The 26,741-nt window shown below is 39.4% G+C and overlaps 1 protein-coding gene across 1 annotated transcript; it reads left to right on the plus strand.

Moving 5' to 3' along the window:
* Positions 1-26,741, plus strand: LOC107794913 (uncharacterized). The gene is made up of 3 exons (XM_075228719.1): positions 1-171; positions 271-663; positions 26,571-26,741. The coding sequence occupies exons 1-3, from the start codon at positions 1-3 to the stop codon at positions 26,739-26,741; spliced, it is 735 nt and encodes a 244-aa protein (XP_075084820.1).

Raw genomic sequence — 26,741 nt, forward strand, 5'->3', positions numbered from 1 at the left:
ATGGCTAGTCTTGAAGGAGAATTAATTCCCAAGCTAGTTGAGGAGAATGAGAAAGACAAAAAAGGATCAGAGCCAGTAATTATGACAAGGCCACCACCTCCGTTTCCACAAAGACTGCAGAAGCAAAAAGATGATGCTAAGTACAAGAAATTCTTAGATATTTTGAGCCAAGTGCGTGTGAATTTGCCTTTGGTGGAAATTTTGCATGAAGTGCCTAAGTATGCAAGGTATCTCAGAGATATTGTGGCAAACAAGTGATGACATATAAAGTTTGAAACAGTTGCACTTACTGAAGAGTGCATTGCTAAAGTTGAGAGTAAACTTCCTCCTAAGTTGAAGGATCCTGGGAGCTTCACAATTCCTCTATCTCTTGGAAAACAAGAAGTTGGTAGATCCCTGGGTGATTTAGGGGCTAGTATAAATTTGATGCCATCCTTTTTGTTTAAGCAACTCGGATTGGGGGTGCTTAGACCTACTACAATTACTGTACAGTTAGCAGATAGGTCACTAGTTATGCCAGAAGGAATTATTGAGGATGTGTTAGTTCGAGTTGGAAAGTTTATTCTTCCTGCTGATTTTATTGTTCTTGATTATGAGGCAGATGAGGAAGTGCCCATTATTTTGGGGCGACCATTCTTAGCTACTGGTGGAGCGATTATTGATGTGAGGGAAGGGAAAACTCGAGGAGATAGACCGACACTCAACCGAGTGAACCCGGCCGAGCAACCCTATTAGATTTTCTTCTACCAAAACTCATCCATGAATAAAGAGGATATGCACTCCATAAAACAAACACTGAAAATATGTTATTAACAACTCCCATTTCATTCCATTAGCTACTTCATTCATAATTTCCAAGGTATTACAAGTTTATAGATATAATGCAAAATATGTTTGCCAAATAAAAATATTTCTAGTTCAATTTCCAACATCATACACCACCCACAACCTGTCTACGGAGCCTCTAAATATGACAGAAGAAAGTATGGAAGTGCCGGCAACAAGGCACCGGCTATACCTCAAGACACAAAGTGTAACATCAAGTGACATCGGGCCCGGAATAGAATAGGGCTCACCAAAATCTGCTGAATAGGGAGTAACTGATAACGAGGACCAAAGTTACACCGCTGATGAATCACTTGCATCCATTGAAGATGCAGCGCCTCCAGCAAAAAGGGACGTTAGTATATATGGAATAGTACTAGTATGTAAAGCTAACCATCATCTTTCAAAATAGAATACCAATGTTACAAGGGGATCAATAAAAACAACAAGTCATCAATGATATTCAAATACCAAGTGAAAACATAATAATTTCCAAAATATGAAGATAACAATGGAAGTGATAATCAAATTATGATGATAATATTATTTTTGGTTGGGAGATCTTTAGCACCGATATACCACTGTTCACAATACCAATGTTCATAATACTAGTGTTCACAATACTGATGTTCACAATACCAATGTTCATAATACCAGTGTTCACAATACCGATGTTCACAATACCAATATTTATAATACAGATGTTCAGAATACCAATGCCACTGTACTTTTAGCACGGAGTCCGATCACGACCCGATCGGATAGGCTATCTCATTAGAGAAATCAACCACAATTACTATCAATACCAATACCATCGTAATTTTAGCACGGAGTCCGATCACGATCTGATCGGCTAGGCTATATCACTAGAGAATCAACCACAATTACTATCAATACCAATATCACTGAAATTTTAGCACGGAGTCCGATCACGACCCGATCGGCTAGGTTATCTCATTAGAGAGTCAACCACAATTACTATCAATACCAATACCACCGTAATTTTAGCACGGAGTCCGATCACTACCCGATCGTCTAGGCTGTCTTATTTGAAAACATCAACCAAAATCTCAATATCAATTATAATTTCTAGCACAATCACCACCATGTGTGCGACATGGTGTCCGATCACGACCTGATCGGATAGGCTGTCTTATTCGAGACATCAACCCTTTTATATCAATCAATCTTATCCCAATTAAGAGTAATAATTTTATCACATCAATCTCATCCCAAATAAAGGAAATAATTCACAAAAATAACATAGGTGCAAATGTATTTACTTCATCATCTTCTATATTGTATAAATCTCCACTAGTAGTTTCAACCAATAACAACAATAATATTTCCTTCGCTCTTTTGGCCATTCACAAGATTCTTTATTCAAGGCACGGTGGCCATATTTGTTATTCCATACTTTTATTTCTTCCCTCTCATGTATCATAATCATAAATATCAACATACATATAATATTCCATAAATCATAACTTTAACTTTATTAGAAATGAACAATTTAGGCACCATAGATTTCTTTCCGAGAAATGGAGTAAAATGATTGGCAATTGATGCAAAAGTTAAAATCATCAACAAATAATACACCATTTATTCTTGACTCATTTCCCCCCACAAAGGGCAATACACAATTTCCACTCACGAATATGCAAGAACGCAAAACACATTGAAAATACTCACAAATCATAACGTCTATTAAAACAGCCACATATGAGCATGACTTGAGATTATAGGCTTTTAGGAAATTCTATTTTCGAAGTCAATTCGGAATAGTTAAATCAAGGCTCATTTCATAACCTTTCTCACATCATTTCGTTTCATTGGCTCCATTGGCCATAAGTATGACTTTCACTCATATCAATCATTGCATTTCATACTTCTTTCGCATCTTGTAATTCATTAGCACCATTGGCCACAAGTATAACTTTCACTTATATCAATTATTGCATTTCATACTTCTTTCACATCTTTATCGGTTATCAACAGTAAGACATTTCCAATCAAGTCTTTAAGTACACATATGAGCAATTAAGAGTCTTAATCATATTGAGTTTTATCACACAATTTGGAATCATAACCTTCATTTGAAACACAACTAAAAGATATAGCATTTAAATACACATATCATTCTTGAACACATTCCCAAAGGATAACATAATGTGTTTGGAACATTCGGAACACATTTTGAATACTTTATTCTCGACACTTTACTTATTCGGGACAATCAAATTTATTAGAAACAACTCGGAACATAGAACAAGGAACTTGAGACAACCATACTTGAAACTTATGAGAACATCATTGAATTCAATTCTAAGAGAGTAGTTTAGCCAACATACCTTGCTTTGAGCTTTCCTTAAATTACTACAATGTTCCGAAAATTCTAGCAATCCCAATATATTTTGAGACATAATAAAATTGAACCATTATTAGGAAGATATTAATGATCTCAGCTCATTTGAGCATTTTATCAAGCACTAGGTGTGCAAATTTAACTACAAGGTTATCCTACAAGATTTCCTTCACTCCACAACCCAATATTTACTTATTTGAGCTCAACAATCTTCCCACAAACCTTATTAGTACAAGCATGTATAAATAATACTCTTACTCCCAAAAATCATACTCCCAAGAATCATACTCCCAATCACCCATCTTTTACCCCAAACTCGAAATTAAAGACTAAGGGTTTGAATTTTACCTCTTAGATGAAGATCTTATGAGATTTCCTTGTTGGATTTCAAAGCTTGGGCAAGAACTTGATGAAAAAACACTTCATCTACTTTATCTCTCTAGAACACTCTCACTTCTCTCTAAAAGCCCTTAGATAATTGCCCCGAAATAAACCCCAATGCCTATTTATCAATGGACCGCAGAATGGCTATGCGGGTCGTAAAATGGTCGCAAAATTGGTGCCTAGAACGGAGCTGTTCTGGTCCATTCTGCGACCAGTTTGCGGTCGCAGAAGCACTTTCGCGGCCGCATAATTATTCTGAGATCGCAGAATTGGTCGCAGAATTGTATTTTTCCAGCCTTTGGTAATTTGATCATAACTTCTTGTAGGAGTGTCCAAATAACAAACGGTTTAAAGCTTTAGAAACTAGACACATATACCTTACTGTTGATAGGTAATACATCATATAACTCTACTTATCAAGAGAGGTATGCTCGTTTGAAATTAAATTTTGTGCAAACTCACTTGAAACTTTATCCCATCATAAAATTTTCCACTTGACTTAGCCTTGGAGCTCTTCTTAGACCATAAACCATTCTTAATGCACATCAAACATATATTATCATGATCAATTGATATAATTCATATAATATTCCTTTTCTACACATAAAATAATATAATTAGCGCACATCAACTTTCTTAATAGCGCTTAAGTACTTCAAAAAATATTTTCGGGGTTTAACAGGTGCTTGTTGGGTTTGGGAGGTTATAATCGCTGTTTTGTGGAGGGTGTCTAGTCCATTGATGCACCTTTGACTAGATTGACCCAGAAGGGTGCTCCTTTCAGATGGTCCAACAAGTGTGAGGTGAGATTTCAGAAGCTCAAGAATGCATTGACTATAGTTTCAGTTTTAGAGTTGCCTATAAGTTTGGGGTCTTACACTGTGTATTATGATGCATCGCGTATTAGTCTTGGAGCGGCGTTGATGTCGGACGCTAGGGTGAGTTTTCAAGAGAAGAATTACCATGTGCATGACTTAGAGTTGGTAGCAAATGTTCAGGCACTGAAGATTTGGAGGCACTATCTGTACAACGTTCCATGTGAGGTTTATATCGACCATCGGAGTCTGCAGCACCTGTTCAAGTAGAAAGACCTTAATTTGCGGGAGCAGATATGGTTAGAGTTTCTAAAAGCCTATGATATCACCATATTATATCATCCCGGGATGGGGAATGTAGTGGCCGATGAATTGAGTGGGAAGGCTGAGAGTATGGGCAATTTGGCATATATTTCGGTAGCGAAGAGTCCACTAGCCTTTGATGCTTAGGTTTAGGCCAATTAGTTTGTGAGATTGGATGTTTCGGAGCCTAGCCGGGTCCTTACTTGCATTGTGGCTCAGTCATCGTTGTTGGAGCATATCAAGGCTCGCTAGTTTGATGATCCTCACTTGTTAGTGTTGAGGTACACGGTGTATCGGGGTGGTGCTAATGATGTTGTGATTGGTTATGATGGTGTTATGCGGCTTCAAGTCCGGATTTGTGTTCCCAATGTTGATGGATTGAGAGATTTGATCCTTTAGGAGGCTTACAGCTCGCGCTAGTCCATTCACCCACCTATCACAATAATGTACCATCACTTGAAACACCACTATTGGTGGCGTAAAATGAAGAAAGATATTGTTCCTTATGTCTCTCGATTTTTGAATTGTCAACAGGTGAAGTATGAGTATCAGAAATGGGGAGGGTTGACTCACAGATTGGAGATATCATAGTGGAAGTGGGAGGGAATCACTATGGATTTTGTGGTAGGCTTACCACGGACCTTGAAGAAATATTACACAGTATGAGGTATTATGGACCAGTTGACAAAGTCCGCACACTTTATTCCGGTGATGACTTTCTATTATTCAGAGGGAATGGATTAGATTTACATCCGGTAGATTATAAGCCTGCATGGCTTGCCCGTTTACATCAATTATGAATGAGGCACAGAGTTCACTTCACAGTTTTGGAGAGCATTGCAGCTAGAGTTGGGCACACGGGCAGAGTTGAGTATAACATTACGTACCCAGATGGACGGGCAGTCTAAGCGCACTATTCAAATCTTGGAGGACATGTTACGTGCCTGTGTTATGGATTTCAGAGGTTCATGGGATCAATTTCTACTGCTCATAAAGTTTCCTAAAACAACAACTTTCAATTGAGTTGTAACACTCTATGTCTTCGTACGTAAGAGTACGTCATAAGACAATTGATGTAAGATCATAAATGAGATAATTATTTAAAGTGTATAAATTAAGTTAATCATGTTACCTTAGAGTTTATAAATCTTTAAGATAATGAATAACAAGTACCAAGAGGGCTGGAAAGCTTAGAAGCTAAACGAAAAAAATGTTTCGTCGAAAGTCGATATGTTTTGAATGTTATAACATGCACTGTGGGTGAGCCTAGTGTTATTAACATGATAAGGAGGTTATGTTATGAGTTATTTTAGTCGTATGATAGTCGTGTGTTACGTTTTAAAGTCAAGCGACTCGTGGAACAAAAGTTGGCAAAGGTCATCACAAGTTACATTCATAATGTGCTGAACATTAGGTCAAATGTAGCAGAGCTTTTCTCCTAATATACTTGGAAATACATAATTATCCCCATATCTAATTTAATATATACGAGTCTATTTTCTAACGCATTAAACCGTTCGTCGATACGATATCGAAGTAGGGAGATATTTGCGTTTTTGCAAGACTGCGCAAGCAGCTCCCAATGGGACCCAGGTAGATGGTGGTCGACCTACTTCACTTTAAAAATGATTTGAACGACCTTCATTTATCAGTTTTCGACCCAACCTTGTCCCTACACTCCTCCTAACCCTCCTAAACAGATACCATAAGGGTTTGAAGTGATTCCAAAGTGATTACACCACATTTCAACATCAAAAGTTTGTACTAGTGAAGAACAACACCTCACTGAGGTTGTGTTGTCATTGAGGATAATTGTGGGCAGTGTTTGGAAGAAATTTCAAGTTTTTGCTAATGGATAAGGTGAGTGTAACAGCCTACTATTTGTGCTTAAGCTTGCTTGTATGTTGGTTAAGTTGTTAGGATGATAAACTACAAGATAATACTTGGATTAGCTTGAGATTTTAATGTTATTGCTGGATTGATTTGAAAGTTGCTATTATGGACATTAAGTGGCTGGAAATTAAGGAAAATAAGTTGGCTATGATATTTTCAGTATGATTATGTTGGTTTACATGTCAATATTGTTGAGAAAATTACTAACTAGAAAGGAAATGGCTATAAAGCACTTGGAAGTTGTCCATAATAATATTATCTTGTGTTAGGCTATTTCGCATAACTTTGAATTTGAGAACAAGGTTGGAAATCCTTTAAAAATGTATTGGTTATTATACTGGGTATATTACTAAATTCAAGAATGAATGATAACTGGGTTGAAGAGTGCTAAAGGGATTCAATCCGAGCTTGCCGCTCGTCGCGATATGTTGATGACTTGTTAATGAAATATTTTGTACCCTATTGTTGGTGTTTTTATTATTGTATTTATATGGTTGTTGTTCTTGGTATATGTTATTTGAGGGTGCCCTTGTTATAGGGGATATGCTATCCAAATGTTACATAAACGAGCTACTAGTTTAAGTGGCGGACTTAGCCTTTACTCAGCACTGATTTTGAATCTCCTTGTGCAATGGTAGATTGAGTTGAGTTGTTTGAAGAATTGATTGGAAGGTATTAAGAAATCAATGGAGTTAAGTCATGTTAAGGCTATCCATTCTTTCCTTTGGGCATGATCCATATTATACAAAAGAAACGAGCAAACACGGAACTTTTACAAATGACTCTATTCTTAGAAGTACTAGGGGTGCATATGTTCTTGATTCCCCATGTGTCCTATTACTATATTTTCTGTTCATGGGTCTCAGAAAATACGTAAGTTGATAAATTTTATTTCATGATATGAACCGAAGGCATATTGATTTTATGACATCCCGAGAGATCTTATTGACTTACTTCTTATGCATTACATTCATTTATACATGTACCTTGACCCATGAACACATGGCTTTATATACGCGTATATTATATTTATATGGGGTATGGGGAAATGGTATGGCGTTATATATGCACCACCACCTGATCAACCGGTATACGTTGATGATTTCGCCCATAGAGGCCGAGATGATATGATAGGATACCCTCAGAGGCTTGATGATATTATGTACGCATATACATATGCATGATATGACATTTATACGCATATGCATGACATTATAGATGTTTCATGATTCACTGAGCTATTCAGACTTACAGGTTGAATTGTTTACTCCATGTTTCTTTCATGTCTTCTATATAATGCTTTCCTGCCTTACATACTCGGTACTTTATATGTAATGACGTCCCTTTTTCCTGGGGATGCTGCGTTTCATGCCTACATGTCCCGATAGATAGGTGACAGTCCTCCTAATAGACTATCAGCTCAGCGGAAGGTGTTGGTGCACTCCACTTGCTCCGGAGTTGCCTATTTGGTCAGTATGCTTTGGACATATATTGATTGGTATGGCGGGGCCCTGTCCTAGCCTTTATGATGTTTATGTACTCTTAGAGTCTTGTAGATTATTTTCATGTAGATGGATGATTGTATGGCCTTGTCGGCCTATATTTTGAGTGTACAAATGATCATTTCGATCTTATAGGCCCGTAGGTCACATTTATAAGTTTTTATATCATATTGGGTCGTCTTATCTCGAGTATTCCCTTAGATTATTCTGGTTATCTCATGAGGTCCTTCTGGCCCATTTCCATGATGGTATGATAAGAAAAAATGCTACGTTGGTACTCGATTGAGTAAGGCACTAGGTGCTTGTTGTAGCCCTTGGTTTGGGTCGTGGCACTAGTATCCAGATGGCTCCTTATGAGGCCGTGTATGGGAGGAGATTTAATTATCTGGTCAGTTTGTTTGAGCATGGGGAGGCTAGATTGTTGGGCACTTATTTGATCTGTGATGCTATGGAGAAGTTTAAGGTGATTTAGGAGCGACTTTGTACAACTCAGTCTAGACAAAGAGTTATGCAGATAGGAAGGTACGAGATGTAGATTACATGGTGGGTGAGAAGGTTGTACTTAGCGATTCCCAATAAAGTGTGTGATGCAGTTCGGGAAGAAGTGTAAGTTGAGCCATCAGTATGTTGCCCCTTTTGAGGTGCTTGAGAGAGTGGGAGAGGTGGCCTACAAACTTGTCTTGCCACTATTCTATCGGGAGTTCAGTTAGTACTCTGTGTTTTGATGTTCTGGAAGTATTATGGTGATCCATCACATGTTTTGGACTTCATCACGGTGCAACTAGATGAGGATTTGACTTCTGATGTGGAGCCGGTGGCCATTTTGGGTTGGCGGGCTCGAAAGTTAAGGTAAAAAAATATCGCATCAGTGAAGGTGAAATGGAGAGTTTAGGCAGTCAAGGAGGCTAATTGGGAGACCGAGAATGAGATGCAGACCAGATATCCTCACCTTTTTTAGACTCCATGTATGATTCTAGACCCGTTCGAGGAGGAATGTTTATTTAAGAGGGGGAGAATGTAACGACCCGGACAATCATTTTTTGTATTTCAGCCATGTTACACTATTTATTGACTATTTTGTGTTCATTTGTTGTTAGGTTACTTAAGGAGGTGGTTGTATTGGTTTTGGGGATGTTTCGGAATGAATTAAGACACTTAGTCTGAGGTTAAAATCTTAAGTCGAAAGAGTTGACCATCATTTGACTTCTTTGTAGACGATTTCAGAATTGTATTTTTAATGTTTCAATAGCTTCGTAGGGTGATTTTGGACTTAGGTGCATATCCGGATGTTGATTTGGAGATCCATAGGTTGATTTCGTGTTTTTTGGCGAAAGCAAGAAAGTTGAAGGTTTGGAAGGTTGAGAGGTTTGACCGGAAGTTGACTTTGGGATTGGAGTTTTCGTTTTGGGAGTTGGAATAGGTCCGTTGGGTCATTTGGTACTTGCATGAAATATTTGAGGTCATTCAGAGTTGATTTGGCATGGTTCGACATGAGTTTTGGAAGTTGAAATTTCATTCATTTCATTAGGCTTGAATTGGAGTGCGATTCTAGGTTTTCATGTTGTTTGATGTGATTTCGGCTTCAAGTAAGTTCATAGCATGTTTTAAGACTTGTTGGTATATTTGGATGGGGTCCAAGGGGCCTCGGGTGTCACTCAGATGAGTTACAAATCATGTTCTGGATTTGGAGGAATGGCTAAAGGATTATAGGTTCTGGTGCAATCACACATGCGAGGGGTTGGCTGCAGGTGCGAGGCTGCAGAAGCGTCTTGGTGATCATAGATGCAAGCACGGCAGAAGCTAGGTAAGACAACAAGTGCCAGGGTATTTCCGCATCTACGAGATCGCAAATACGAGCATATGAGCGCAGCAGCGAAGGGGGAGGCTACAGAGAAAGTCTGCAGATGTGGGGATCGAGGCACAGGTGCGTATGCACAGATGTGCAAAGGATACCATAGAATAAAAATGTTGTTGGGATGTCGGGGATCGCATATGCGTAATGAGTTCGCAGATACGGTGGAATGTCTGCGAAAGCAGATGGTCAGGCACTTGGAGGGAGCGACAGATGCGGCCACGTTTCTGCTAAAACGGGACCACATATGTTGTTAAGTTAGTCGCAAGTGCGAGAATCGTTGGGCAGAAGGTTTTTGAAGTGAAACTTGGGGATTTTAGGCTATATTATTGGAGAGTGAGATTTGGTAATTTGAGGGTCGATTTGTGGATGGAATTGGATAAAATTAGTATGGTTGGACTCGTAATGGAATGTGTATAAGGAATTTGTGAATTTTATAGCGTTTCGGGATGCGTGCTCGGGGATGACTTTGCATATTGTATTCAAGACTTAGCTTTATTATTTGGAATTGTTTTTAATGGTTTATATGTATTATATTAAGTTGCCTAGATTTGAGTCACTCGTAGGCCGATTCTCATGGCAAGGATATTTTGGAGTATTGATTTGCGTGCTTTGAGTTAAGTAAAATATCTAAACTCGGATTTGAGGGTACTTAATCCTAGAAACTATGTTATTTGAGAGGTATTGGGATGACATGTGTGCTAGGGCACGGGCGCGTGTGCGTGCACCGAAGTGTTCATGATTAGAGTGTTCTTCTTTCCAAAACCTGCACGATCATTTGAACTGTGATTCCTTTTAGAAATCATTTCTAGGATATGTTCTATTTATTTGAGACTTGATAGGACTATTCATGTCGTTTCTGATCTATTTTCCTTAATTAAACACATACTCTCAGTCATGATGCTACATCCGTATATGATATCTCTGTCTTAGTACGTTCTTATTTTATTCCTCACATGTTGTTGATGCCTCATATGTGTAACATTGTTGAAATTGAATATTGTGAGATGTAGTTAATTAAGACTTGACCAGTTGATGAATGAACGTGGGCCATAGTACCAATTTGGTATTGATTTTGAGGTCACACATAGGCTCATATTCGGATAAGTGTTATTGTTTTGGGGCGACGCGTGCACCAGTCCTCATTATTTGGGCTATGTAATTATAATTAGCGTTTGGTAGTTATGCCAGACCCGTACAGTGCTAAGTGTTGATGTGTGGTCATTTTTAATGGTTTCACTATGATATTGTTGATTTGACATGTAGGCATAGAGACATACCTTTCTCATGCTAGCCGGTAAATGAAGTGTCTTATCAGTGTTGGGCTAAAACTGTTATACTTGGAAAACATGCCTAAATTTTTAAAATGTGAACAAGTTGAACATAATATCATTGAGTTATTTGTTTCTACTATTTCCTTTATATTCCAAACTCTTACTCGTTATTGATATAGGTATGTGACTATTGTTTATGAGCTTGTCACTGCATTTTGCCCAAGATTAGTGTTGTTACTTATTGAGTACATGGAGTCGGTTGTAATCATACTATAGTCTGCACTTCATGTGCACATCCAAGTACTTCCGGACGAGGTGATCTCTAGAGTTTTGTTGCTACTAGTTTTTGAGACTACAAGGTAGTTGCTATACCATCTTAAGACCTTGAGCTTCTCTTTTATTATTTCTATCTTTACTACTCTACTCTTGAGACAGTTGTATTGAGAATTTGCCATTGTATTTTGATATTCAGTAGTGCTCATGTACTCATTGAGACCAGATCTTTGGGATGGTTATAGCAGTATTGTTGTTACTTTCTTAGCTATTTCAGGATATCTTCATTGTTGAGTTTATTAAACCTTATTTTATCAAATTTGTTGTTCTTAAGTGGCTGTTGGCTTGCCTAATAAGTAGTTTTAGGCGCCGTCACGGACTCGGTGGGAGTTGAGTCGTGACATAGGCATTGAGTGTGCATACGATGAAGTTTACTAGATTCCAGACTTTTTGTGGATCTAGTAAATAGTGTTTGTTGATTCCTCCTAGAGATAGTTGATTATCTTCAGCCTTTCTGTCATTTATTCATTTTATTATTTCAGGGGCATGTCCCGAAGATATTATTTCAGTTTTATTTAGTAGAGGCTCATGATTGTCATTAGAAAGTTTAGATTTTCATATATGATTTTGTTAAAATATCATTAGCTATTTTTAGATGGTTGTAATATAAGACTTATTCATACTTGGGTTATTTAAATAACCTTACCAGCATGTATAGTTAGATAGAAAAGAGCTTGCTCGATGGGGTAAGGTAGGTTGAGCGCCATCACGTCCCTCTCCAGTTTTGGGGCATGACAACAACAACAATAACAACAACAACAACAACAACAACACCAGCAGTAGCAGCAGAAACAACAATAACAACAACAATGATGACAACAACAACAACAACAATAATAATAATATTAATAATAATAATAATAATTGTCACGATCCGAAATCCCACCAAAGAAGGTAATAACGCTAACCCCGCTCGTTAGGCAAGCCAACATAATAACAATCATAAATCTAAAGCAGATTAGTCAACCTTTAACAAAATGCTCAATAAGATAAGTAAACCAAGATAATCTCAAGTCTAATTATATAGATAACTATCCAAGGCAGGGTCTAAATACGACCACAACTACCAACATCACCCAAAAACGGATGTCACAATAATCACAAACATCTAATAAATGAATGAGAAATCATCTTAATACACTGTCTATCTAAATAAAAATAGATAGACATAAGAGAAACATAAGCATGGAGAATCAAGGTGTTGCGAATCGATCAAGTAGAGCATCTCGTCATGAAATCTCTACGGATACACCTACCATCCCGGATGAATACAACTCAAACTAGCCGCAAACCATGCACAAAATATGCAGAAGCGTAGTATGAGTACAAACAACGGTACCTAGTATGTATCAAATCTAGCCTCGAAGGAGTAGTGGCGAGGTGTCGACTACCACACTCACTAGCAGTCAAATAAACAGGTGAGAGAAGAATCTAATAGAAAGCTAGACATTATGTCATCAACAAGCATAGAAGCACAAAATACAGCTCACACAAAATTTAGGCATTCTTTTTAAATAACCAGAATCATATAAAATAGCAATTATCTCAATTCTCGTGCAAAACCGATACCCGCCTATAACACTTACTTGAATTCATAGCATAAGTCTAAACAAAGATAAATATGCATGCTCGGGATCCTTTTCTCAACAACTAACAGCATAGTCCATGTGCATGACCCAAGCCACGTGTCCAACAAGCTCCAAAAGAATCACGGGGGCCAATGGTCACAAGTCCCAAGGTAACATGGGTAATCATGTGACTCCGGGGGGGACATATACATAATCCAAGCATCGATTATTTTACAAATAACAATCATCAATCAACTATTGAAGCATGCAATCCGATCAAAATCATTACCTCATCGATCTAATAATTAGTACAAATACCCGCTCAAGTGACCAAATGCCAAAATTCTCAACTTTGCTCAATAACCAGTTTCTACTCATGCATATGCATAAAATTCATAACCCTAGGTATTCTATTAAATTATAAATATAAATAATCGAGTATTCATTGAATCAATTTCAATATGGATAACAACTTCACATAATCAAATAAAGCACAATTCGAGTCAACAAATACCGGATACGGTCCAAAACCGAGCTATGCATATACGCTCCTCACCTCACATATATGTGTCTCCAAAATCAAGAATCAAATATTAATCAAGTCACATATGCGGAAAATTCTATCTTACAAGGATAGACAAAAGACTTACCTCCGCCCGGCAACCTCAAATAATGAATGCCCAAAAGGTGTGGATATCTGCTATGCATCTCGTGCTCGATCTCCCAAGTCGCCTCCTCAACTATTGGCCTCTCTATTGAACATTCAATGATGCAATATTCTTCGACTTCAGCTTCTGACCCTCTCTATCCAAAATGGACATCGGCTGCTCATCATAAGCCAAGTTCTCATCCAACTACACCGAGCTAATATCTAATACATGTGACTGATGCTCATGATACTTCCAAATCATAGAAACATAAAACACCATATGAACTCCCGATAATATGGGTTGCAAAGCAAGTATGTAATCCACCTCACCAACCCTCTCTAATACCCCAAGTAGACCGATATAACGATGACTCAACTTGCCCTTCCTCCCAAACCTTATCACACCCTTCATAGGCAAAACATTGAGAAGAACCTTATCACCCTCCATGAAAACTACATCACACACCTCCCTATAATCATAACTCTTTTTCCTGGATTGCGATGAGAAGAACCTTCTCACCCTCCTTGAAAACTACATCACACACCTTCCTATCATAATAATTCTTTTGCCTAGATTGTGCTGTGTGAAGCCACTCCTGAATCAATTTCACCTTCTCCAAAGCATCACGAATCAAAGTGGTGCCCAGCAACCTAGCCTCCCTATGATCAAACCAGCCAACCAAAGAACGACATCAACTCCTGCAAAAGCCTCATACCGAGCCATTTGTATACTCGATTGGTAGTTGTTGTTGTATAAAAGCTCCGCTAATGATCGAAAATGATCCCACTGGCCACCGAAGTCAATAATGTATGCCCTCAACATATCCTCCAAAATCTAAATGGTCCGTCGGACTCCCCTCCATTTGAGGGTGAAATGTAGTGCTGAACTCAACTTTCATGCCCAACTCACACTGAACAACCCTCTAGAAATGTGAAGTAAACTGATTGTTGCCATCCGATATGATAGAAAAAGGTATACCATGCAAGTGGACAATATCCTGGATATAGATATTAGTTATCTTCTCCAAACTGTAGGAAGTCATGACTAGAATGAAATGTGAAGACTCAGTCAGTTTGTCCACAGTGACCCAAACTATGTCAAATCTCCTCAATGTCTGTGTCAAACCTAGCTCAAAGACCATAGTGTTTCTCTTCGACTTCCATTCCAGTATCTCTAACTTCTGAAGCAAACCACCAAGTCTCTAATGATCATACTTGACATGGTGACAATTCAAATATAGAGCAACATATCAAACATCTTTCAAATCGCGGTACATCTTTGTAGCACCCGGGTGAATAGAATATCATGAACTATGGACCTCCTCAAGGATCAACACTCTCAACCCATCCATGTTAGGAACACAAATCCTACCGTGAAGCAGCAACATACCATCATCACAAATAGATACTTCCTTAGCACCACCTCATAGCACCATGTCCTTTAAGAAAACCAAATATGTATCATCATACTAGAAAACCTTTATGCACTCAAATGCGGACGATTGATATACAACGCAAGCAAGAAATTTTCTAGGCTCCAAAATATCCAATCTCATCATCCTGTTGGCAAATGCATGAACATTCATAGCCAAAGGCTTCTCCCCACCTGGAATAAATGCCAAACGCCCCATACTCCTCGCCTTTCTAGTCAAGGCATCCCCTACCACATTAGCCTTCCCCATATGATAAAGAATGGTGATATCATAATTTTTTAATAGCTCCAACCATCTCCGCTTGCTCAAATTCAAGTATTTCTATTTAAATAGACATTATAGACTCTTATGATCCGTATACATCTCGCAAGACACGCCATACTGATAGATCCTTCAAATATTGAGCGTGTGAACAATAGTTTGTAACACCAAATCATGTACCAGGTAGTCTTTTCATGAGGCTTCAACTGGCGGGCCACGTAAGCATTCATCCTACCTTCTTGCATCAACACATACCCAATACTAATCATTAAAGCATCTCAATACACCGTATATGACCCCGATCTAGAAGGCAAGACCAAAACTAGAGCCGTAATCAAAGTTGTCTTGAGCTTTTGAAAGCTCTTCTTACGTTCATCCAACCACCTGAATAGAGCGCCCTTTTGAGTCTACTTAATTAATGGGTCTAAAATAGATGAAAATCCCTCTAGGAAGCGATGGTAGTAACTAGCCAAACAAAAGAGGCGCCTGATCTCTATTGCGCTAGAAGGTCTGGGCCAACTCTGGACTACATCAATCTTCTTCGGGTCCACCTTGATCCCATCACCAAATACCACATGGCCCAAGAATGCCACCGAGTCTAACAAAAACACGCACTTGGAGAACTTAGCATTCAACATCTTCTCTTTCAAAATCTGAAGCATAATCCTCAAATGTTTCTCGTACTCCTCGCTGCTACGGGAATACACCAATATATCATCAATGAACATGATAACAAAAGAATCCAAATAAGGATGAAATACACCGTTCATCAAATGCATGAAGGATATTGGGGCATTAGTCAAACCAAATGACATCACCAACAACTCATTGTGCACATAACGAGTCTAGAAGGCAGTCTTAGGGACGTTTGAAACTCTAATCTTCAACTGGTGATAACCCAATCTTAATTCGATCTTCGAGAACACCTTAGAATCCACAAGTCGATCAATCAAATCATCAATGCGCAGCAATGGATACTTATTCTTTGTAGTAACCTTGTTCAGCTGCCAATAGTCAATACACATCCTCATAGACCCATCATTCTTCTTTAAAAATAACACAAGTGCACTTTATGGTGATACACTAGGCATGTTGAATAACTTATCCAGCAACTCTTGCAGTTGTTCCTTCAATTCCTTCAACTCTGTTGGAACCATGGGATACATAGGAATAGTTATGGGATTCATGCCGGCACCAAATCAATACCAAAAATCAATATTCTTATCGAGTGGCATGTCTGGTAGGTATGCAGAAAACACATCCAGAAACTCCCTCACTACTTGAATTGAATGAACAGTAGGAGTATCAATACTAATTTCTCAAACAAAAGTAAAATATGCCAAATATCCCTTCTTAACCATCCGTTGAGCTTTCAAAAACGAAGTTACCCTACTATGAGTGTGACCAAGAGAACCACTCAACTCCAGCCTAGGAAATCCCAGCAAAGCTAATGTTATGGTCTTAGTGTGATAATCAAGAATAATATGGTACGGAGATAACTAATCCATAACCAAAATCATATCAAATTCCACAATATTAAGCAATAGGAGATCAACACTGGTCACATACCCACAAATAGTGACAACACAAGACTGATACACATGCTCTACCACAATAAATTCACCAACAAGTGTAGACACATGCATAGGAGTGTCGAGAGAACGACAAGGCATGTCCAAATAAGGAGCAAAGTATGATGACATATAAAAATAAGTAGATCCTATATAAATAACAGAAAAAGCATGTATCCGACATACCAAACAATATATGTGATCACAGCATCATAGGCCATTTCCTCAAGCCTCCCTAGAAAATAATAGCAACGGGGCTGGCTATCACTTGCCCGACTAGCACCAACCTGACCTCCCCCTTGAGAGTGTCCTCTCACTGCATGACCTCCCAATCTAATTGTTCGAGCTAGAGGTGATGCAATTGGTGCCACAACTACATACTGAGAACCCTAATGAGTACTGATATGTTTGGGGAAATACATCTATATGCCCAAGCACTCCAAACTCATAACAACCCTGAGATGAATGAGGTTGTTAAGACTAATACTATCCTTGAGGACCTGAATACCCACCATAGGAACCCTTCATCGACAGAGCACTGTATGAGCTCGCTGGAAGAGAATTGAAGGATGATAGAACTGGAGAACTAAAAGATGACCGAGCCACTGCACTGCGGGCCCCACGCTACACATAGTAAACTGGCCCTCTAGGAGGGGCCCTGCTGGTTTGCCCTCACCTCCAAAGGAGGTACCACTAAAACCAATAAAATGACAATGCCTTTTATCCCTTATCATGACCTATCTACCTTGGCTGCGAACACGCTTGATCTTACGAGCTACCTCTGCTGCCTGTAATAAAGTAGTCTGCATCTCTGACTCTCGATCCATAGTAACCATGATGCCATAAGTCAGACCATCAATACACCTCCACGCCTTCTCTACCTCGGTGGGATAAGGAGATCTCTATGACGAGACACTCAGTGAATCTTGCCTCATACTCAATCACTAACATACGACTCTATTGAAGGTGATCGAACTGGACCCTAAACTCTTCCCTCATCGTGAGTGGAATGTACCTCTCAAGGAATAGGAGGAGCTGAACCGGCTATCCTTTCTATCTCATATGTCTGCCACTACCTCCCAGTAGCTCTCTTGCACTAAGAAGTAGTAAAGTCCACACCGTTTGAATCTATGAAGCCCAAATTACGTAACATCTAATTGCACTTGTCGAGAAAGTCCTGGGAATCCTCAGAAGCATTGCCCTCAAAATGTGGAGGAAATAATTTTTGGAACCTAGATCTCTAACCTATTCTACTCATCAACAAACATGGTAGATGGCTGCTCTGGTGTACGAGCCACAAGGGTCTAAGCCCCCCTCTTGCAAAATATATGGCTCGAGCCACTGGGACCACCCTGGCCCAGGTTAAAGCATCGATGAAACAAACGATCTTGGCCATAGCCTCTTGAAATATGGGTGCATCAATGAAACCCCATAGTTGTTGAGTGTACACTAGAGCCTCAATATGCTCGTATATGATCTGCTCCTCTACCTGCTCCATAAGTGGGTTCACTGCAATATCCATGGCCTGGCCATTGGGCCATGGTGGATTACCCACCCCACCACAACATATGCCTCTCTCATCACAACTGGTGGTACTACTCATGCATCCTCTGTTTCTCCAGGCGTGCGAGTCCTCACTGTCTGAGATAGAACAGAATAGAAGGATTTAATTTCAAGTCAATAATCAACGTGCGATGAGGAATACAGACAAGGAAGATTCCTAAAGACCTATAGCCTCTCAAAGATAAATATAGACATCTCTGTACTGATCTATAAGACTGTACGAGGCATACTTGTGATTTGTGATACTCTTAGAAACATGGGCTCTGATAACAACTTGTCACGACCCAAAAGTTCCACTAAAGGTCGTGATTGTTCCTAACCCACTTGCTAAGCAATCAAACATAATAACAATCATAATCCTAAAACAGATTAGTCAACCATGAATAAAATGCTCAATAACATAAGGAGAACATGATAATCTCAAGTCTAATGATATATATAACTATCCAAGGAAGGGTTTAAACGCGACCACAACTACCAATACCGCCTAAAGCATGATGTCACAATAATCACAAGCACCTAATGAGAGTATGAGAACTCATCTGAATACGTTGTTTGTCTAAATTTAAATAGATAAACATAAGAGGAAAGTAGGGAGAGGGACTCCAGGTGATGAGAATCGATCAAGTAGAGTAGCTCACAATGAAATCTCCATGGATAGACCTATGGTATCATATGAATACCACTCGCACCAGCCTCAAAACCTACACAAAATATGTGAAGTGTAGTATGAATACAAAAAACAATACCCAATAAGTATCAATTCTAGCGTCAAATGAGCAGTAGCGAGGGGTCAACTCCGACACTCACTAGTAGGCAAATGAACAGGCGAGAGAATAATCCAACATAAAGCTAGACATTATGTCATCAACAAGCATAGGAGTACAAAATACAACACACAGAGAATTTAGGCATGCTTTTCCAATAACTGGAATCAAATAAAATAACAATTATCTCAATTCTCGTGTAAAATTGATACCCATCAATAATACGCACTTCAATACACAACATGATCTAAATAAATATAAATATGGATTCTCGGGATCCTTTTCTCAACAACTCACATCACAATCCTTGTGCCTAACAGATGTCACATATCCAAGAAGAACCAAAAGAATCACATGTGCCTATACTCATATGGTCCAATGTTACACTGGTAATTATCTAACAATGGAGAGACAGATCCGTAATCCACGAGTTGATCATTTTATAAATAATCATCATTAATCAACTGTTGCGACGCGCAACCCCATCCAAATCATGTAACGATTTGGCCTGTCATTTTGTATATTTGATCTTTATTTCCCTAATTAATGCGTTCTGTATCTGTATTTATTATTATATGACTTGAGGGGATGGTTGTTTTGGTTTTGAGAAGGTTTTGGATTATATTGGAAAACATAGTTCGAAGGTTGGAAGCTTAAGTTATAAAAGTTGACCGGGGTTTGACTTTTGTGTAAACGATCCCGAAATTCTATTTTGATATTTCTAATAGGTTTTTATGATGATTTTGAACTTAGGGGTATGTCCCAATTTGGATTTGGAGGTTTTCTAGGTTGATTTGTTTCTTTTTGGTGAAAGTTAGAAAATTGAATGTTAGAAGTTCATAGGTTTGACCGGGAGTTGACTTTGAGGCTATCGGGTTTGGATTGTTTTTCTGAGATTTAGAATAGGCTCAATATGTCATTTAGAACTTGCGTGCAAATATTTGGGGTTAGTTCGAGTTGGCTAGACGTGGTTTGGCAAGAGTTTTCGAAGTTTAAAAGCTAATTAGTTTATTATGATTGAATTGAGGTGCAATTCGTAGTTTTGATGTTATTTTATTTGATTTGGGACCTCGAGTAGGTTCGTGTTATATTTTGGGACTAGCTGGTATGTTTAGATGGGGTGGTCCCAGGGGCCTCGCGAGTATTTCAAGCGAGTCTCGAATCATTTTGAGGTTTGTAGGCAGTTCTGGACTTGTGTTTTAGCACCTGCAAGATTGGGTCCGTAAGTGAGAATACGTAGAAGCTGAACTGTGACAACACATGTGGAGTTGGCTAGGATTAGGGGTTTCTGGAGGTGCACCTAAGCATCCACAGAAAAATAGCGTAGGTGAGCATTATTCTCCGTAGAAGAGGCTACGTAAAAGCATTCTTCTATTTGCAAAAGTGAATGGGCCAAGTATTAAGTGGAAACTGCATCTGCGAGGATTTTCCTGTTGATGCATAGTCACAGAAGTGGGATTTTGTCCTCAAAAGATGAATCCCTGGGCAGAATATATCTTGAGCGAGGGTGTAGTTTCATTTATCACATTTTGAGCTTGGGAGCTCGGATTGAGGTAGTTCTTTTAGGCATTTTTCACCCACTTGGATTGGGTAAATGTGCTTGACTTATATTGTATATTGGGACTCATATTCGAATGGGTGATCGGGATTTATAATTTTTGTTGTTTTTCGGGAGGCAGGCTCGGGTTGAGGTTTGGTTTAATTTTTTTATATTTGATAAAGATCGAAGTTTTATTAACTGGGATAGATTTTTATAGTTGTGCATGTGGGGCGAAATAAGGGTGGTGTTTTCTCGGGTTGTCCACGTGGCCAAATAAGGGTGGTGATATGCGTATATGGTGAAATAAGAAGGGCATTTTATTATTATATGCACATGTGACGAAATAAGGGGACATTGTTGATTATATTATGTGATGATGTGGGGGCGTCTTTCATGATGTTGTTTATGTGTGGAACGGGAATGATATTTTGATCATAAACATATTTTTCTTAAGACTCTGTCTTGCATTTTGAATGAGTTCTTGGTGGATTTTGAATTGCTATCATGTGCCCCACCTCTATTTGATGATTTTTTGACAAAGGTGGATTTTTCTACATTGACTTATTATCACATGTTCTACGAGATTGTTGATGTTGTTTTCCATTGTATATTCTATTGCCAATTATTGATATATTGCTTAAGTTATTGACTAGTGAGTATCATATGACCTGAACCTCATCACTACTTCACGGATGTTAGTCTTGATACTTACTGGGTACCAAATGTGGTGTACTCATACTATAGTTCTGCACATTTTTATACTGATCTAGATGTTGAAGGAAACGAATCTTGAGAATGAGAGCTTGCATCACATGTGACGATTCAAGGTAGAGATGCATGTTGTCGCAATCCCTTGCAGTCTCACCCTATTTGTTGATAATGTTGATTATTTATTCGAATAGTATTAAATATTGAATATTCTATATGTATTTAGTTAGAGCTCATAACTATGTACTACTTAATTTTGGGGAGACATTTAGGTATTTCCATTTTAGCTGATATTAACTCTAATTATGCTTTTATATTAAACTTTGCATTATTATTTCTTGCTTTATCGATTTAATATTGTTAAATGATTGGCTTACCTAGTCTTCACGAGCCCGTTGGTCGGATTTTGGGTCATGAAAAGTTGGTATGAGAGTTGTAGGTTCATAGGTTCGATGAGTAAGTTTAGTAGAGTCTTGTGGATCGCTACGGAGATGCTTGTACATATCTTTGAGAGGCTACCAAACTGTTAGGCAGATTCATGTTATTTCACTCTTTACCGTGTAGATTTGGTTATTCCAAGTTTGAATCTCTATTATTTTATTCTCTCACAGATGGTGAGGACATGTTCTGCCAGATCAGCTCAGCAGGCACCAGCGCCCCCTATTAAACCACGAGAGAACGGGGTCGAGGTAGAGGCCGAGGAGGGGCACGTGTTATAACAAGTGAACTTACTAGAGTAGCAAGTATGGAGCCTCCAGTAGCACCTGTTGAGGATCAAGAGCCCGAGCACGTTGAACGTGAACCAGAGCAGCCTATTGCTACACCAGGAGACCTTGGCACTCTTTATGAGTATGTTTGGGAGATTCGCCTAGGTAGGGTTGAATCTAGTTGCACCAGCTACTTCACCGGGTGGGGAGGAGTTTAGACTCGTGCTGCCCGTACACCGGAGTAGCCAGCTCATGCTTACCAAACATCAGGTGTTGTGCTGGTGCTGCCAGTAGTTGTAGTTCAGCCCGAGATACGGACAGTTGTGTCGGCTGAGGGATGGAGGAGTTGGGAGAGGTTTCAAAAGTTTCATCCTCCCCAATTCAATCGAGGGGCTTCTGAGGATGCACATGGTTTCTTGAATTAATGTCACCACCTTTTGCATACTATGGGTTTAGTGGAGTCAAGCGGAATCAGCCTTACTACTTTTCAGTTGACAGGATCGGAAAATAAATGGTGGCAGACTTGTGAGGTGAGTTGACCATCTAGCGTAACAGCACTTACATGGTCCCAGTTCTCTTATCATTTATTTTAGGAGTTTATTTCGCAGACTCACGGGGACGAGTTGCGCAACGTGTTTGAGTATGATATGAGGTTTACAAAGATATCTCGTCATGCACCTTCCTTGGTTCCCACAGATAGATAGAGAGTCCATATATGTATTGAGGGACTCGCCAACAGTTTCACATTTTGGATGGCACGGGATTTAGAGACTGAGACAACATTTCATCAGGTTTTAGAGATTGTTAGGAGGTTAGAGCGTATCCCCATGCAGGATAGGGAGGATACGAAGACTCATGGTTTTAGAGAATTTGTTAGCTCCTACTCCATCGACATGGTCTGTCATGGCACAGGATTTATCAGTCGACCAGTTCATTCCCCACATCAAGTTCTCCGTTGTGTTCCAGCTAGCCATGGATGTCAGAGCACTCGTACCCGACAACCATATATCAATGCGCCTTCTTCCCGGGGTTGCTACAATTGGTATTCTAGTCATCCAGGGCAGACTGAGTACCAGCAACCACACTCACATATGGGTTATTTTGAGTATAGTTATACTAGGCACATTATGAGATATTGTCCCAAATTTCGGGTGGGTGGACCTCAGTAGGGTACTCAAGCTATGGTTCCTGCTCTAGTTGCTACTCCACCTACATAGCCAACTAGAGGAAGAGGACAAGCGGGTAGAGGCCGTCCTAGATGGGGAGGCCAAGCTTGTTGTTATGCTTTTCCTAGTAGGACTGAGGCAGTTGCATTACAGGTATTGTTCCAGTAGAGATGCATCAGTTTTATTTTATCTAGGTTCTACTTATTCATATGTGTCATCCTACTTTTCTTCATATTTGGATATGACTCGTGATTCTCTAGATACTCTTGTCTATGTTTCTACACCTATTGGGGATTCTATTGTGGTGGACCATATTTATCGCTCATGTTGGATCATTATTGGATGTTACGGGACTAGGGTTGATCTTCTGTTACTTAATATGGTGGATTTTGATGTGATCTTGGGTGTGTATTGGTTATCTTTGTATCATGATATTCTTGAGTGTCACGCTAAGACCGTGATGTTAGTACGGTGGTTTATTTTTTGAAGGCCTAATGAATGGTTGATAAGCATGCTTGGTTTACTTAACCTTTGTTAGAGATGTGAGTGTTGATACTCCCAAAATTGATAGGTTTACAGACCTATCGGGTATGCCACCCGATAAGGACATTGATATTGGTAGTGATTTGGCACCGGGCACTTAGCCCATATCTATTCCAACATGCTGCATAGGTCCAACAGAGTTAAAGGAATCGAAGGAACAATTGCAGGAATTTCTAGATAAAGGTTTTATCAGGCCAAGTGTTTCACTTGTGGTGCTCCGGTTCTATTCGTGAAGAATAAAGACGATTCCATGAGAATGTGCATTGACTACAGGCAATTGAACAAGGTTAATATCAAGAACATGTATCCACTACCGCATGGTTATGATCTATTTTGTCAGCTTCAGTATCCTAGGCTATTATCAAAGATTGATATGAGATTCGGGTACCATCAGTAAAAAATCAGGGCTTCAGACATTCCTAAGACGGCCTTCATGACCCGTTATGGGCATTAGAAGTTCTTGGTGATGTCCTTTGGCTTGACCAATGCCCCAGCACCTTTCATGCATTTTATCAAACTTTGTAGAAGAAGAAGCTATATTCTTAAGTTCTCCAAATGCGAGTTTTGATTAGATTTAGTGGAATTCTTAGGCCACGTGGCATCTAGTAAGGGGATTAAGGTTGATCTGAAGAAGATTGAGGCAGATCAGAGTTAGCCCAAAACTTCTACCGCTATAGAGATTTGGTGTTTCCTATGGTTGGCTGGGTATTATACTACTTTGTAGAGGGGATCTCATCTATCGCAGCCCCATTGACTAAGTTGACTCAGAAAGGTGCCTTATTCAGATGGTTGGACGAGTATGAGGTGAGCTTTCAGAAGCTCAAGACTACCTTGACTTTAGCTCCATTTCTGATGTTGCCTTTGGGATATGGTTTATACACAATCTAGTGTGATGCTTTGCGAGTGGGTATCGGGTCTATGTTGATGCTAAATTATATGGTGATTGCCTATGCTTTGTTTCAGTTGAAGCCACATGAGAAGAACTACCCAGTACATGATTTGGAGTTGGCAGCTATTGTACATGAACTCTAGATTTGGAGGTATCATTTAAATGCCGTGTCTTGTGAGGTGTGTATGGATCACCGGAGTCTTCAATGTCTATTCAAGAAAAAGGATTTGAACTCGAGGCAACAGAGGTGGTTAGAGCTATTGAAGAACTATGAGTCACCATTCTTTATCATCTAGAAAAGCCATTATGATGGCCAACGCATTGAGTAGGAAGGCAAAGAGCATAGGGAGTCCTACTTTTGTTCCGGTTGGGGAGAGGTTGTTAGCTATGAATATTTAGGCTTTGGCCAACATGTTTGTGAGGTTGTATTTTTCGGAGATAGCAGGGTTCTTGTTTGCGTTGTATCTCAGTCGTGTTTGTTTGAGTGAGTCAAGGTGCGTAAATATAATTATCCCCACTTGCTTGTCCTTAAGGACACGGTGCATCATAGTGATGCCAAGGAAGTGAATACTGGTGATGGTGGTGTGTTGGAGCTTCGCGCTGGATTTGTGTGCCTAATGTGGATGGGTTGCAGGAGCTTATTTTTTAGGAGGCCCATAGTTTGCGGTATAGAATTCATTCGTGTGTTGTGAAGAGGTACCACGGTTTGAAGCAGCATTATTAGTGGTGCAGGATGAAGAAGGACTTTGTGGAGTATGTTGCACGGTGTTTAATCTATCAGAAGGTTAAATATGAGCATTAGAGACCGGGTGATTTGCTTGAGAGACTAGATATACCAGAGTGGAAGTGGGAGCGTGTCATTATAGATTTTGTGGTTGGGCTACCATGGTCCATCAGTATATTTGATGTTGTGTGGGTCATTATGGATAGACCGACCAAGTCTGCACATTTCATCCCAGTCATGACTTCCTACACTTCAAAGTAGTTGACTCGGATAAATCCTAGAGAGATTGTTCTCATATATGGTGTGCCTGTGTCTATTATCTTGGATTGAGGCACATAACATACATAACATTTGGAGAGTGGTGTAGCGTGAGTTGGGCACACAGGTCGAGTTTAGTATGGAATTTTATCCCCAGACAGACCGGCAGTCCTAGCGTACAATTCAGATATTGGAGGACATGTTGAGAGCATGTGTCATTGAATTTCGGAGGACAATGAGACTAGTTCTACCACTAGTAAAGTTTGCCTACAACAACATCTATCAGTCGAATATCCATATGGCTTATGTGGGAGGCGATGTCGTTCTCTAGTTGGTTGGTTTGAGACTAGGAAGGCTAGGTTGTTGGCACTGCTTTGGTTCGTGATGCTTTGTAGAAGGTGATATTATTTTTGGAGCAGCTTTGTACAGCATAGTCTAGGCAAAAGAGTTATGCTGATAGGAAGGCTTGTCATGTGGCATTCATGGTTAGTGAGAAGGTCCTACTCATAGTTTAGCCCTTGAAGGGTGTGATGAAGTTCGGGAAGAAGGGCAAATTGAACCCTCGGTATACTGGTTCTTTCGAGGTGTTAGAGAGAGTTGATAAGGTGGCCTACATACTTGCTTTGCCACCCAGCTTATCGGGTGTTCACTGGGTGTTTCATGTTTTCATGCTTCAGAAGTACTGTGAGGATCCGTCACATGTGTTGGATATTAGCTCATTGCAGTTAGACAATGATTTGGCTTGTGATGAGGAGTCAGTGTCCATTTTCGCTAGGCTGGTTCGGAAGATGAGGTTAAAAGATATTGAATTAGTGAATGTTCAGAAAAGAAGTCAGTCTGTCGAGTAG

Source organism: Nicotiana tabacum, chromosome 13 (assembly GCF_000715075.1).
Source record: "Nicotiana tabacum cultivar K326 chromosome 13, ASM71507v2, whole genome shotgun sequence".
NCBI classification, from domain to species: Eukaryota; Viridiplantae; Streptophyta; class Magnoliopsida; order Solanales; family Solanaceae; genus Nicotiana; species Nicotiana tabacum.

Coding starts and splice junctions, on each gene's coding strand:
- LOC107794913 (XM_075228719.1), top strand. CDS start 1: ATGGCTAGTCTTGAAGGAGAATTAATTCCCAAGCTAGTTGAGGAGAAT. Junction 172..270: donor TCTTAGATATTTTGAGCCAA/GTGCGTGTGAAT, acceptor TGACATATAAAG/TTTGAAACAGTTGCACTTAC. Junction 664..26,570: donor CTGGTGGAGCGATTATTGAT/GTGAGGGAAGGG, acceptor TTCATGCTTCAG/AAGTACTGTGAGGATCCGTC.